Genomic DNA, 15,047 nt, shown 5'->3' with positions numbered 1-15,047 from the left:
CTTTGGCAGTCAGCTAAATTTCTACTGAGAGGGGAGAAATACAACATAAAATGACTTCATGCCAGCCTAATGGATTGCCTCCCATTGCATCCAGTTTGCCCTTGACTTCAGACGGGACAAATGCTGGCGACAAGCTGACCCTTGCAGCCAACTTTTCAAAAGAAAAAAATAGGTATTTTAGAAAATAACAATGGCAATTGATTTTCAAGCCTAGCGTCTACATTGCAACCTCAAAGCTCAGACTAAAACAGGAGCCTCTGGGGTTTGGTGTGGGTCTGCAGTAGGAATAAAGAAGTATTCATCATAGTGGGACAGACAGGTAAAGAGCCCCAAAGCCAAAGCATGTCCAAGGACATTGATTAGCAGTAAACAAACTCGTCTGACCCAGTTTTCACAAAGTACTGCTAAGGAAAGATACTCTGTGTCGATGGAGATGCTGTTGCTTTGAACCAAGCATGGTTGCAATTACATTTGTGTGTGTGTGTGTGTGTGTGTGTGTGTGTGTGTGCACGCACATTTTATTGAGCAAGTTTAATTTATGTAGCTGTGAAGGAGGAAAGAGTTGCAGTAAGAGGGCTGACATTTTGTGTTATGGTGGGACTTCCATTAGGGACTGAATAAAAGTTTAATGAAAGCAAACAGGATCCTGATAAACAAGACTGAAAATGTATCTCTCATCAAACACCTTGAACGGCAATTAGATTGTCACAATTCATAACAGATGCAGGCCTTCAAAGACATATGAAAGAGGTTCATTTCTGTGTTGATGTGTCCTGGTTCCAGTGCAAGAAGTTCTGATTAAAGGGCTATTTACACAATGCTTTTCAAATGTGTAGCGCAGGAAGACATCAACCAAAAGTGATGATTGTCACCCCCGTTAACACATTTACCCTCGCTAGATCTCTTCAGATTAGATTTCATGTCACCCGTTCTGCACTAGCTTGTTAACTAGACTGAATTGTAATTTTATTTTCACTTCATTCGAGTCGCTGCACTCAATGTGGAAAAGTTTAAATTAGCAAAAGAGGCTAACAATCTTTGCACTTCCTTATTACACAGGTGGAAGTGCTGCATAACCACCTGTTTCTGGCAACATTATTATTCCTCTAGCTACTTATTTAAACACTCTATCTTATCCTTTATTCAGGTCTTTAATGCTATCATTTGCCATTTGTTCCATTGCCTTGAGGTTGCCACAGGTTTCTGCTACAAAGTACAGCAGAGCAGTTGTTGTTGTTTCCTTCATGCCGTGAATTTTCCATTAGGAGAATTTTCCATGTACCTTGTTGTTGTTGATGTGGCACACCTCCCAACAACTGATTACTGAACACCATTAAACATCTGCAGATGTTACAGCTGTGCACAGCTGTGTTTGTGTTGCAGAGCACAGATTACTCTTTAGTTATTGAGCGCTGTGTTTGCAGAAAGAGACCTTTAGTCTCCAGCAGGGTACTCGATAGATTTTTTTATACTACAGACCTGTTTTTTCTTTTTTCTCCGTATTCCTCCCATCTCTCGTTTTCCATTATACCACACTGTTACTCTGGATCCACATCTGTGCCACATCAGGCTCAATTAGAAGACAATAATCAAATCACCGCAGCACCACCCCTCATTATTTCCTCCTGCGGTTCCCCCGCTGCCGGTAAACCTTACCTTGTTGTATCGTCACAGTCAGAGACTCCATTACAATTCAATTCCACCCCTGCTTCCTCATTCAACCTTTGTACTCACCTAAAAATAGGGCACAGGATTGTGTGTTATAATTGAAAAGAAGACCCGGTCCTCCACGCATGTCCACACTCACGCAATCAGGGTGTGAAGCCTGCAAAGAATTCAGATTTGGGAAAATAGATCTGTTACTTTTATGAGCACAGAAAATAATTTCCACACAATACAAAACACATTTCCAAGTTTTGTGATTGAGGGGAATTACACTGTCTCCAACAACAGCATACTTATTACTCTACTTGTCCCTTTTACCCCACCCACCACCGTCCTGTCCCTCCTGCTCTCCTTAGGTTTGCGCTTTCCATCTCTGAAGACGTGGCCTCTCCAGTGGCCAGTGAACACTTACATAACAGGCCTACAGTAGTAAAGCCTGTTCCTCAGGCTGCACGGCCTGCTAATGATCTGTGCTAATCACCCACAGTGCTGTTGTGTTGGAGCCACATGTTATCATGTTATCACACAAGGAAGCTCAATTTCCTTCTTTAACTTCATACACAGGAAATGCAAACAAAAAGTCATGACAGTATGATCACTCTACACAACGCTTAGCCTAGCGCCAAACCATGAAATGATATAAGTTTCTTATTTTGCTTCTTGTAAGCATTCACACTTCAAACTCCTCAAAGGTAGTTTGTGTAACTCACTCTTTAAGAAACACCTGGCTATAAAGCACAGCCAACGGCCTGTTATGTGTTCCATGTGTTTTATTTGCTGCCCTTTTTTTCCTTCTTACAAACTGGATGTTCCTGTTTTACAGTGCACCCATAAACACACAGTTTCCAGTTATAGTTCCTGTTGTCGTCCTCGTAATGATGATTGTAACCATCAGCACTGTTTATAATCCCTTTTCTATGTCAGTATTCCTTGGGTACATGGGTAATGATGATCGCTTTACTACATATAGGAGCGTGCTGCGCCATGTAATCAGCTGTCTGATCTGCTGTTTCTTGAGCTCTGTTAGACATAAAACAGGAGCATGTGGTTTGCTAACATACAGCTTTATAGTTTGAATATGTGACAAAACTGAGATGTTTGAAAAATTCAGTTTGGGACAGTTTTGGAAGTTCATAGTTCTCTCTGCCACTTGTTGAAAACGAAGCACAGACATATAGAAAATTGTGTCTGTGGTAGAGGTGTATTTGTCACAAACAAGGCAGCTAAAGAAATATTGTTGATTGATTAATAATTAGCATATCTAAAGACCATGCATGTCTGCATATGACAGTCAGTTGCTCCTCAAACCATGTTTGGAAATGTAAGTTTTTACTGTCCGTCGTGGTGTGCCTTTGCACTCTTCCAAGGCGTTCCATCTTCGTCTGCCGTCATCACCCAGTGATGGGTGTTGTGAAATACGGGATGGCCCTGTGGTATTTGACACTCGGGTGTTTCTGTGTAATTCACAGCCCGGTGCTGTTGACCAAGAGGATTTGGTAATGATGAGGAAGTGAATGTCAATGATGTCATGGCCCAATGATGAAGTAATTGTTAATCATGCTGGAAGAGATGCCTTTGCTAATAATGATGTGAAAGAAGTTTAACTTTTAGTACAATAGCAATGCATTGCTTGGTAATAATGAGTACAGTGTGATTTGATATAACGCAAGTTATGCTTATGTCTGTATGTATGTTATTTGAAAATATGTACATATGTACATTTGTATTTTAAGCATTCCTGACATTAAAAGCAGCCATGAAAACTGCCAGCATCAGAGACTTAACAGATAGATGAAGATGATAAATGTCACACATTCTGTCTGAAACAGGCTTTAGATTGATCTGCAAAAGATAAAGGAACAGAGCCGTGGAGAATGTAGAACTTATTTCTTAATGCTGATTTTTCCCTCTGTCTCTACAGGGCTTGTATGTGTTTGCAGTGTATTTCGTCATGCACAACCAGCTGTGCTGGCCGACTAAAGCCAGTTACACAGTAGAGATGAGCGGCCATGATAGTCCCGACTCTACCTACCAGGGAGGGGGACCCACCACTGTAGGAGGTGACATCAGCAAATCAACTCAGAATCTCATCAGCGCCATGGAGGAGGTACATACACACACACACACACACATACACACACACAGAGCTCGATTATACAGATTTACAGTATTTATCACATCTCATTCTTCTCCACTCTGAACTATATCCTCATTTCATAACTGAATGGAAAATCTGTGTCTTCTGCTTGTATATTTGGCCAGCATTTCTATTAGTTATGAAAACATTTTGCTAACAAACTTTCTGACATGTGGAGATGCAGCAACCGGTCTAAAATTCATTTTTCCTGGCTCAACCTTAACCTACCATACCTTCTATAGTTGTGAGCACATGCAGCTTCCCTATCCAATGGGGGCCTATAACTGACATTTTGGGTGTACTCACATTTAGATTCACCTCTAATCATTTAGGATTTGTTTACGACCTGTGTAACCATCTGACCGCTTGTTGTTCTTTTTCCCATCGGAGAGATGGTGCCGCTTATCTCAGAAATTGAGTAAAATATTGTCATAGCTTATAGGAATGATAAGAAAACTATGAAAATTAGACGCAGCTTGTAAAAAGATATATAAGGAATTTTCTTTTAAATAATGAATCTCGGCTTCACCTTCCCTCTCTGTGTTCCACCTCCCCTCTTTTTCCCATGCCCTCGTTCCCATGGCTCTATTTGCCCATTCCCAGCCTCCTTCACACATTTCTCACATCAGCTGAGCATGACTCCACAGAGAACATTCATATTCACTCACTTAGACACTCACACTTGTTCAGCCCGTCTGCCTCAGACTGATTCTCATTATGTAACATGTGTGTAAAATTGTGTGTGTGTGTGTGTGTGTGTGTGTGTGTGTGTAAAATCGTCTTTACGAACACACACATCATCTTCTCTTGTGACTTGTCTGTCAGACCGGCACATCGCATGCAAGCACACACTGAAAACATACCGTATAGACACACACATGCAGTACTTCTGTAGTAACTCTCCTCAGCACAGTTGTCCCTGTAGAATACCCTATAAGGGCTGAGCTGGTGAGAGGGAGAGAAAGAAGGAGAAGAAAGGGGGAAGGTTTAACTTCTTTACTCCTGGGAACCTCCCCTTCCCTCTCTCTTTCTCGATCTCTTTCCACATGTAGGAATCCAGTAATCTTGTTTTATTCATGACAGCACACTCCTGCCTCTGTGAGATTTGGCTGCAGCCCAGCAAGACAAATAAGAGCGCAGATAGAGACACCGGTAAGAGTGGCAATGTGAGCGTTAGATGAGTGTCGATTTGTGGAGTGGATTGTTTGAAAAGAAATTGAAGTAAGATTAGAATAGGGATAGGATCGTGTCATTTGAGGGCTGAATAGCTTGTTGAAAGGTTTGAGTCATCCACTCGCTGCCTCCCCTCAAAGTGGATGTGACAGATCTGAGGTGCCTGGTGGTGCTTAATTCACCTCACTGGGACGCTCGGTACCCGTTTAAGCCCAGCAAGCCTCAGAAGCTTGTACAACACACAGACACACACAAATTCACGCATGTACATGGACAGATGAGGCATTCATAATAAATGAACACAGTGCAAAAACAAGAGAAGATAATGGATTCATCTGGTTCCTGTGGAAAAAATAAGACAAATACACACAAACACTGATATACTTTTGTTGTAAGAAAGATCCCTATTGTCAGTTTCCTCTTTTTATTTCACTCTCTGCCATTTTCTCTTTTTGTTCTGTCCCATCACTCCTGCCTTTCGCTGTATGGATGCATGAATAAAGTATCTTTTTTGGACTCTGAATAAACTGTTGCCATCTGTCTAACTCTGTTGGCAGCATCATTTCCATGTTGTCAGGCTGATTCAGTACGAGACCCTACACCCACTGACCTTGCTCTCACCCCATGAACCCACTGTGACCCTGTGGGTTGGCCTTAACCCTTCGGGGTGTTCGGGCAACATGCACTCTGCCTGACCCTAACTCATCACAGACATGATTACACGGCTGACAGACGCAGCCATTCTCTGAATCAACCGTGCATATATGTGTGTATTTGTGAGTGTATGGATGATGATTGGTTGGATGGTTGACCTGATTCTGCCCTGCATTATCAGGTTAATGTTTTTTGGGGTGTTGAACTTTATCTTTATCAATAACACATGAAGACAATATTTTATATGAACTATGATATGTAGTTTACAAATACATTTACTAAATGTTTTACATGATACTTTAACTGGTTGCAATGCACTGCCGTATAAATACATGTACTATTCTTATTACTTTGCTGTTATTAGGGGAAAACCTCACATGCCAATACTTTCTGTTTTTTACTGTGTATCTGTGTGTTTCAGGTGTCTGCAGACTGGGAGCGAGCGTCGCTGCGGCCCAGCAGTCAGCCCAGCAGTGTGTTTAAACCCAGTCCTGTGATGGGGACATACAGCACAGAGGGAGGCTTCATCAACACCAACCTAGTCACCGCAGACGAGGAGTCGCAGGAGTTTGATGACCTCATATTTGCCTTAAAAACTGGTGAGGATCCCACCAAAACACAGATGTACCATACAAAAAGTTTCTCTTACACTGTATCATTATCTGTTAGTTTTAAAAAGTACCATTATTCTACCTCAAACAGGTTCAAAACTCTTTCCCCTCCATATCTAATCAGCTTCTTCATACTTGAATTGAAATCCAGCTGAGATGCATACAAATACTGATATTATCTGTAATTTATGTAGTACATTGGTTTAGTTTTTTAATCTGCTGAACCTACGTTTAAGCAGAAAGGTCCCATTGAGGTTTAATGGAGACCTGACAGAGATAAGCAGCAGCCACAGCTGTAAAAACACATGGCAGGAACACAATATGATATTGAATTTCCTCTTCGGTATCAATAGTGTTATCACAAAATTGTAAAAAGAGTTTCCAGGTTTCTAGTTCACTTTCCTAACATCTTCACCTCAAGTGCTTACATTTTTTTACATTAAAGCATTTAACAAGCTTCATTTGTTAAGTATTGAGTCAATCAGAAACTTTATCCAAACACTAACTAAAAGCATTGAAACATCCTGTCACTTTTGTCCAAATATGAAAATAAAGGCACTGTGTACTGTGTAAAAAGTCACCACAATCCAATACAATGTGTTTTACTAATACTTTTTTAAACATTAAAGGATAAAACACAACATTCTTCCAAAGTAAAACCTTTTCAACCAGGTGTGACACATGTGGCTTAAAGGCAAAAGTTTTTTCGTGTGTGTGTGTGTATTTGATGTTTTCATAGTGTACATACATACAGTATCTATAGCATCTATTAGCATCAGCCCTTCGGCTTACCTTAAATCTTTCTGCTGCCATGGAAACCATTCTTTCTCTGTTGCCATCAATGTTTTATGAGCTGAGGGCCCAAAATGCTCACGGATATATCACCAACACACTTACACACACACACACACACACACACACACACACACAGACAGTCCTCTCCTCACTCTTTCAAATCACTGAGTAATTGCTTCACAGTGTCTGAATAAGAATCAGGCCCAGCTGGACAACAGTCAACGGGAGCTTCAGTACACTCCTCTGCTGTTAATGTGACTCCACTGGAGTCATTTTCACACACTTGAAAAATGGAAGTCGTTCTGTCTGGTGCTCGTCACAGGAATTGATTGTTATTCTTTAGTTATTTATTGCTTTACAGATCATTATCAGTCCATGTTACTCCCCAGCAATAGTGAGTGCTCCTGCTGATAGACAGCTAATCATTTAAAACAGTCATTCAACTCAGCTTTAAGTATATCCCAGTCAGCTTTAGTCTCACGTCATGGAAAGAGTCTGGTCCTCCATATGGTGGTCGCTCTGGGAGAGATAAGAGATGTGTGGTGACGACAGACAGACCAACCTGAAAAGACCCTAAAGTTAATGGGGCTGAGTCAGGTCACATTGACTTTCTCGGCTTATCTTTTGGGATTCTGGAGAATACGTTTCAAGGAAAATAAAGTAATCATTAACAATTATTGAGCAACACCAGGCGTCTGATGTTTAAAACTACAGTCCTGAGGTTCGACATTGCCGAGAAGGTTGTCCTGTTTCGGACACAGCAGGCTTTAAATCTCGAAACCCACATCAAACTTTACTTTTTTGGAGCCTCACAGAGTCTGCTCAGGTACCTCAGTGCAGCATAGGCCTGTATGCAGCAGCACTCGCTAGCATGCATCCTAGAAAAACAAAACTTGTAACCATGGTGACAGCCAAATTAAAAGTCCTTCCCAGCAGGTGTGAGTTCGAGACTTACGGGTGTTAATAAATGTGGATTAGGCTGAGAGGATAGTGTTACGCTGAGTAAAAAATCTTGGACAGAGATAACCTCTTATCCTCTTATTGATTGTGTGGTGACTGCGTGAGACAGGCCCAGAGGTGTGTGTTTGTCCATGCATGTGTGTCGCTCCCCATCTCAAGTAAACTGACAGTTGTAGCAGCGGGACGTTTGTCTCTGATCTGCTCCTCTCCTGACCTCACTGCTGTCCTGAGCTGGTGTGGTCTTCAAACTGAAATAGCCTCGAGGGTGCAGCAACCAAGCCATGGAATTTATTGTTCCCCTCATTGGCAAACTCAGCAGGACAAAGTAATCATTCTTATTATTCAGTGTAACAGAGAGGCAAGTTTGCAAGATTTGATTAAGTCAAATCAATTGGCTCCCTGCAGGTCTCTGGCATGGCCTCATGTTTTGTCATCCAAGACATTTATGACCTCCTACCCACACCCCAGAACCAAATGCAGTGGTTGGGAGAAGGCCCCGCTTGCTCCCTTTGTCAAGCACCTGCATCACTAAGGCCTACAAGCCTCACCCAAGGCCGGTACACTTGTTGGCATAACCCCAGTTCTCAGACAGCTGGCTTCAATCTTAGAACAGAGGCAAACCACCACAAATGCTTTCCCACAAACATCGGCAGGAAATGTCTTCACACCATTTGTACCAGCAGGCCAACCTCCAGAGCGCCATATAACATCAAAGGATGCGAGCATTCTGCAGGCTGCTCGGGAGTGGAAAATGGACGTGGACTTGGGAACAAAGCTTGTGTTTCCCCCAGACATTGTGGCTACAACACTCTGGCCAGACATGGCCCTCCGGTCCACAACAGCCAAGCTGGCGTAGGTTGAGGAACAGTACCATGGGAGGATGGTGTTGAAGAAGCTTATGAGAGGAAAAAGACCAAGCACTCTGAACTGGCAACTGAAGCAGCCCAGAATGGATTTTCCCTGTAGAAGTGGGATGCAGGGGATTTGTTGCCACATGGAAATGGGGGTGATGGGTCACTCCCTGCATCAAGCAATCAAGTCCATGTCAAATGCAGCAGCAATTGGCTTTGGATTAAAAGGAAAGACAACAACTGGGTAAGATGAAGACAGGAGGGTATGGAACTGAGGGCGGTGTACCTGGGACACCGGGTATCACCGCCGAGCCCTCTGGAGATGTCGTGGTCTTATTAATAAACATCAAATCAGGGTGCCCACCTGATGACCCCGATGACGTACCTACCCTGCCTTTCACCACTTGTGTGCCAGTGCCACTGCCAACATCAAGAGTGCCGACTCACCTCAGGGACTGAAACATCAAGTCCCATTAGCTTCACTGATAATCTTGGGTTATACAGTAATCCTCTGTATTTTGCAGTTAAAAGTTATAACACTTTCCCTGGTGACCTCTGACCTTCTCTTTGTCCATATGCATCACACTGAACTTAAAACCTGGTTTAATCTCAACCAGTCAGTCAGCAGTAAAGATACTTTGCTAATCAGAATTATATAAGAGGGCACCGTCTGACGGAGGTCAGTAAGTAGCGCTGTAATGAGGGTCTTCACACTCCATTTGGTAGTAACTTATTAACACACACAGAAGCACAAACGTACCTTCAGCACATGTACTCGACGTAGTATGACTGAGAGCTGATCATTAACATGTTGGTTTTACTGTTAAAGGGCCGTTTTTCCTTATCACTCAGCGTCAGAAGGAGCCTTGACAGACCTGACTGCATGAGGCGTCACAGGTCTGGACACTCCTCTGGTTATGTCATAGGAGTCATACGTCACCTTATCCTGTAGGTTACCATTTAATGCGTAATGCAAAGGATTCAACCAAAGACAAGGAAGCTGAGAATATATTTATAAAACACAACATATCACTTACTAGAGCCTTTATCAAGACAGACAGGTATTCAGTGTCTGGCATTAAGAAATATTATAAAATAGGAACTTAGGAAAAGTGAAAGGCATAAGTTAATCAGTAACAAACTATCAGTTTATTTTGGAAGAGGACAAGGGTACCATAGATACCCCAGAAAGAAATCATACCAAGGCTGCATTATTCTCTAAGTTTGTTATCCTAATAATAGAAAAAGTTGGGGGAAAAAATGTATCAGTGTATCAGTTTTGTCATTCAAGTAAGTGCAGTTGCTCATGTAAAAACAGTGAAAATGCTCAGAAGTGCTCTGTTTCACAATCTGGAGAAATCCTTTCAGTAGTTGCTGGATCCACAGATAAAGTTATCTCTTGTTTTTTGCCCTGTTGCCGAATTTTTCTTAACTGAACTCTGGAAGCTTTCAAGATTTGCTGCAAACAAACAGCCCTGAAAACATATAGTACCTAATGACTTACTGTGTTTCACTGCATACTTCCACTCTTACATCAGAGTCTGTCAGTCTGCTTCATTTACAACTCGTTACCATAACTGATCAGATACAGTACAGTATGCTGTGTGATTACACAGACATTATGACATTTGTATATTATCAATTACATAATACCATGTTGGCACTAAAGGACACATGTGACAGATAATCAGCACTGTGGATATGAGGTGATCCACTACTGTTCAGTATTAAGGTACATGTTAGATATAAATGACTAAAAGAAAAAATACACTTTTAAGTTCCTGCTCATACACTGCATAAAGAATAAATACAAAGAAAATAATTGTGGATTTACATGTAATGTCATTTTTTTCTGTCTGTTTTTAGGGACCGGACTTAATGTCAGCGATAACGAGTCCATCCCTGGAAGCCACGACGGAGGGAGCGTAAGCAACTCCCAAATAGTTGAGCTGAGACGAATCCCCATCGCTGACACACACCTCTAACCTGCTTTCCTCACACAGATCCCACGTCCTCTATTCTTCATATCAGAGCAGTATTTTTATACTATAAAATGCTTTTGCACTAAAACACAGTTTTGAATATAACATTTTCATATAGATGTTTGATACTGTCTGTGATTTTTACTGTACATCTGTTTTTATATATATATGAACCTATACATAAATGTTTTACTAAATTAATTTTTTTAAAGTCCTTGATGGAGTTGTTTTCTGAATGTATATTTTGATTTTTTTTTTCTGTAGAGACCTAGCAAATGAGATGTGCCCTCAGCAGGACTGCTGCTGCTGAGGATGGAAATTATGTAACATTGTTAATAAATGATTTACCATATATTTAACATCTGACTGTGCTGATTTCATTTTCACTGCTCATAACCTATCAAAGAAGCGGTTTACTACTGGAGGGTGACTCTCATGGTTATATAAGTGAGTCACTGTGGGGTCACACCCTCACGGAGGATGGTTTGTGTGAATGATCACTGCCTCACAGGAATTTCACATACTGGTTTTACACCGTGAAGAGGTCTGACTGCTCATGTCTGCAGACAGCAATAAAACTGAGTCTGAGAGCAGAGGAGTGTGGAGATTCAAAATACTGTAAAAGTTGAATTATGTTTGCTCTTCACTTAACAGGCATACATGTTTTAAGGCAATGGCTCGTCTTTGATCTGCTCCGTGAAGAACCGGCGGGTGTGAATGTATTCCCCTTCTAACTTTGACAGCAGCTTTGAACCTCTTTGGAATCCAGTGTCTATTTGACCCTTGCACTGACCTTTAACCTCTGTCCTACATCAACTCGACTTCTGAACTTGGTTACTGGTTGCACGGGAGGCTGTTACTTTTACTGCTCAAGACAGAAGAATAGAGACACAGACTAAAGAGAAGCAGGAATCATCCGTTTGTTTCCCTTGGTGCTTGGTCGTTACAGCTACCTGCCCAGGTTCACTGTGGATGGGGAATTCAGATCAGTAATGACAGAGCTGCAGCAGGAGGAGATGAGTGTGCCACTTGAAGATATTTTGACAACTATCTAGAAAATGTTGTCTCTTTATATGGCTCCCTCTCATTGGCTAATGACTTCATTCTCCTTCCTGTATAGATGGAAGAAAGAGAAGTTTCTTCTTTTACACAAGAAGTAGTTTATTTTCATTAAGGAAGTGAACCTGAGCCAGTGTTTCCTGGTGCAGCTTATTTGCCGCCGTTTTTGTTTTTCTGTCCACCTCTGTGGCAATTTTTCACCCCTGAGGGCAAAGCAGCAAGCAAACTTTGGGACTTGTCCACAAGTGGACAAGGGTGGAGAAGTTTCTGGAAAACGTATTTCCTTAAACAAATCATATCACATCCCCGAACACAACAATGTTTAGTGTGCGTGCCTTCTCTGTTTTCTGCAACATGATAACATCACTTTTGAGACCCATCCTCTAACCGTCAGTAGGAGTCTTTCCTCAGGGATTTGAAGGAAGGCGTCGCTGTGATGAGCAAAGGAGAGCAAATAAGTCATTACTCCATGTAGCCAGATTCTACCATTTCTAAGAGGCCCTTTTCATTGTTTACCTCCTTCTAAGAAAAGCAGTTAAGACACAAGCAATTACTTTTCATGCATTATTGCAGCCCGCCATCATGGCAACATTACAGCTCAGGCATATTTCCATTATGTATCCATTAGAGTAAACTGCATTTCTTGTAGACTGCATTATGTCATCACTGTTAATGAGACACGGTGCAGCCAATATCAGTAATTTCTGAAGCTACAAGAGCACAAAGAAAATAGATCTGCTGCAAAGGAAACACCAAGGCTTCCAGACCTTTGTTCAAGCCTGCTGATAGACATCGAAATTAACTGCCGCATTAAAACCGCTGACTACTAGTGAACCCAGTGCACATGGCATATTTTATAACATATTTTAGTTATGTAATTAAACACAGTGTACACAGTCTTGCCGCAATCTTATCTAATGCTGGAGGTCAAGTGTTTGACTGCATACCAGGTTTAGATTACTTTATGAACCCTGTCTTCAAAAAAGCCCATCAAAAGGTGTGAGGAAAAGAACGACGGCTGCTAATGAAGAGGATTAATAGCTGAAAATAATAACAGGTGTGTATGGGGGAGATGGTGACCCCTGTATCTGTTCAAAGATGGTCTCTCTGGTGTCAGATTGAATGTCCTCCCTGATATTTCTCCGACTGTCCACTTACTCCTGGTTGATGACCTTTTGACCCACAGCTGTCACATGTGATGTCATAGTGATGTCATACACCACCCCATTCTTCCTCTCGGGGGATGTCCTGTCTTTTGGGTGTCCCCGCAGCGATCTTGAGGTGTTGATTGGTTTGTGACTTGAAAACTGGCTAGATGTTCCGACAGCCCACCCACATCAGTGAGTTGCCACGGGAACATGTTGGTGATCAGTGTCCGTCTTGGTCATAAAGGAATAGTTCAACATTTTGGGAAATACACTTATTCGCTTTCTTGCCAAGAATGAGAAGACCGATACCAAACTCTACCCTAAATATGATGCTGGAGCCAGGCAATGGTTAGCTTAGCTTAGCTTAGCACAATGACTGGAAACAGGGGGTAACAGCTAGCCTGGCTCTGTCCAAAGGTACCAAAATCCCCTGCCAGCACCTCAAAAGCTCACTAGTTAACACTTTTTATCTGGTTTGTTTAATCCTTTTCAGGGGTTATGTTCCTGACTATTTCTTGGTGTTTTTGGTTAAGGACCTTATGTTAAGGTCAAGAATGAACACAAAGGATATGATTAAATGCATTATGTTCTGTTGTGGAATTGGTTCTTCCTGAGTGAGAGACATTTTCAGATTTGTGAGGCACTGATTTGGTGGCTGATATAAAAGTAATGAAAGTTTTCTGCAACCACTTCTGATCAGTCTCAGGTGAGATGTTCAGAGCTTTAGTAAAAGTGCTCAGACTATCTAAATCATCTCTCTTAGCCATACAGGGTAAAGCAATTAAACAGCCGCAGCAAACAGCTTGATGTCCCAACCCAGCGGCCTTGGTCCCAGAGACACCAGACTGGAGGCAAACATGTTTATGTTGGAGTCCTTGGTCTCTTCTCGCCTGTGTGCCCTCTCTATCTGTCTATGCTCGGAGGGAACGACGGAGATAAGACAGCAGACAACCAGGCAACAGCTGATTCACATTCATTTACAGCCTGTCTGTAAATGAGGGTAAATGTTGTCATCAACAAATCTCATGAAGAGACCAAATGACTCTGCACTTCTAGCTCTCAGTTAATCACCACATCCTCAAAGCAAGGTTGTCTGACAGAGTAAAGGAGGGAAGACAGCAAACACAGGATGATGAGAAGAGCACAGATTCTCATCGCTCGTGTCCTGTTTTAGGAACTATCAGTGATCTCGCTCTCTCTTTATACATTGCTTGGCCTTGATGGTAAAGTTATGAATTTTTTTCTTTTTTTTAAGGAATGCACAATCTTTTAATAAAAGATGCAGGAGATTAAGTTACACAATCAAACAATAAGAAATGACATTGTGTTTATTTGTATACTTTCAATGACGTTCAACTAAAGTTTATTATGACAACAGTCTCCATGGACTTCCTTTAGATTCAATGGAAAGGGTGTGAATTTCTGAAACGTGATAATGCCACCTTTTGCCTGTTTTCACTCTGACTTTTCTCTAAAGCATAATGAATGTAAGAAAACCCTCCTTTAATTCTTCAGGCTATGAATAAGTTTACAGTTTAGGTGAATATAAACTAGTCAGACTATTTAATGGAACATGCAACACCTCGTCTCAGACTACAATAGAGTGACCCAGTTCCTCCACACACAAAGCCTGGCGGCAACAGTCTTCATCAGTTAAATCAATACAGCCAGACAGTCAGTCAGGTGTCACTGTGGGAAGGGTGAAAGAAGAAGGCAGAGGAGTAACACAAAATGAACGTGTGCTACCTGTTGCCCTGGCTTTACATCCCTGCTCTTCTGTTTTCACATCCTTGAAATGATCTGCGCTGCATATAATTCTGCCTTCTTGTGGAGAAAACGCACATGCAAGAAGGTTATTGCAGTACATGTACATCTTGTGCACTCTCATAGTGTAGCTGACTCTATCGAATCACTTCAAAAACATACCTTACCATTAGAAGTATCTTGGCTGTGTGGTGTTATTTGATCAACCAATCAGCCTCGTGTGACGTCTGTGGGATAATCAATAACTT

At 41.7% G+C, this 15,047-nt stretch overlaps 1 protein-coding gene across 1 annotated transcript in view; it reads left to right on the top strand.

Annotated features, from left to right (window-relative positions):
- adgrv1 (adhesion G protein-coupled receptor V1) overlaps window positions 1-10,839 on the top strand; it is a 95,621-nt gene extending 84,782 nt beyond the window's left edge. Inside the window, exons 92-94 of the mRNA XM_070904090.1 lie at window positions 3,587-3,772; window positions 6,051-6,228; window positions 10,713-10,839. Of these exons, the coding sequence (XP_070760191.1) occupies window positions 3,587-3,772; window positions 6,051-6,228; window positions 10,713-10,831 (483 nt within the window). The 3' untranslated portion in view covers window positions 10,832-10,839. The remainder of the gene's footprint in view (window positions 1-3,586; window positions 3,773-6,050; window positions 6,229-10,712) is intronic.
- The last annotated feature ends 4,208 nt before the right edge of the window (window positions 10,840-15,047 follow it).

The sequence above is a fragment of the Enoplosus armatus genome, chromosome 4 (assembly GCF_043641665.1).
Source record: "Enoplosus armatus isolate fEnoArm2 chromosome 4, fEnoArm2.hap1, whole genome shotgun sequence".
In the NCBI taxonomy this organism is placed as follows: domain Eukaryota; kingdom Metazoa; phylum Chordata; class Actinopteri; order Centrarchiformes; family Enoplosidae; genus Enoplosus; species Enoplosus armatus.
Note: the sequence above shows the minus strand (reverse complement) of the source record. Positions and strands in the feature narration are given on the sequence as shown.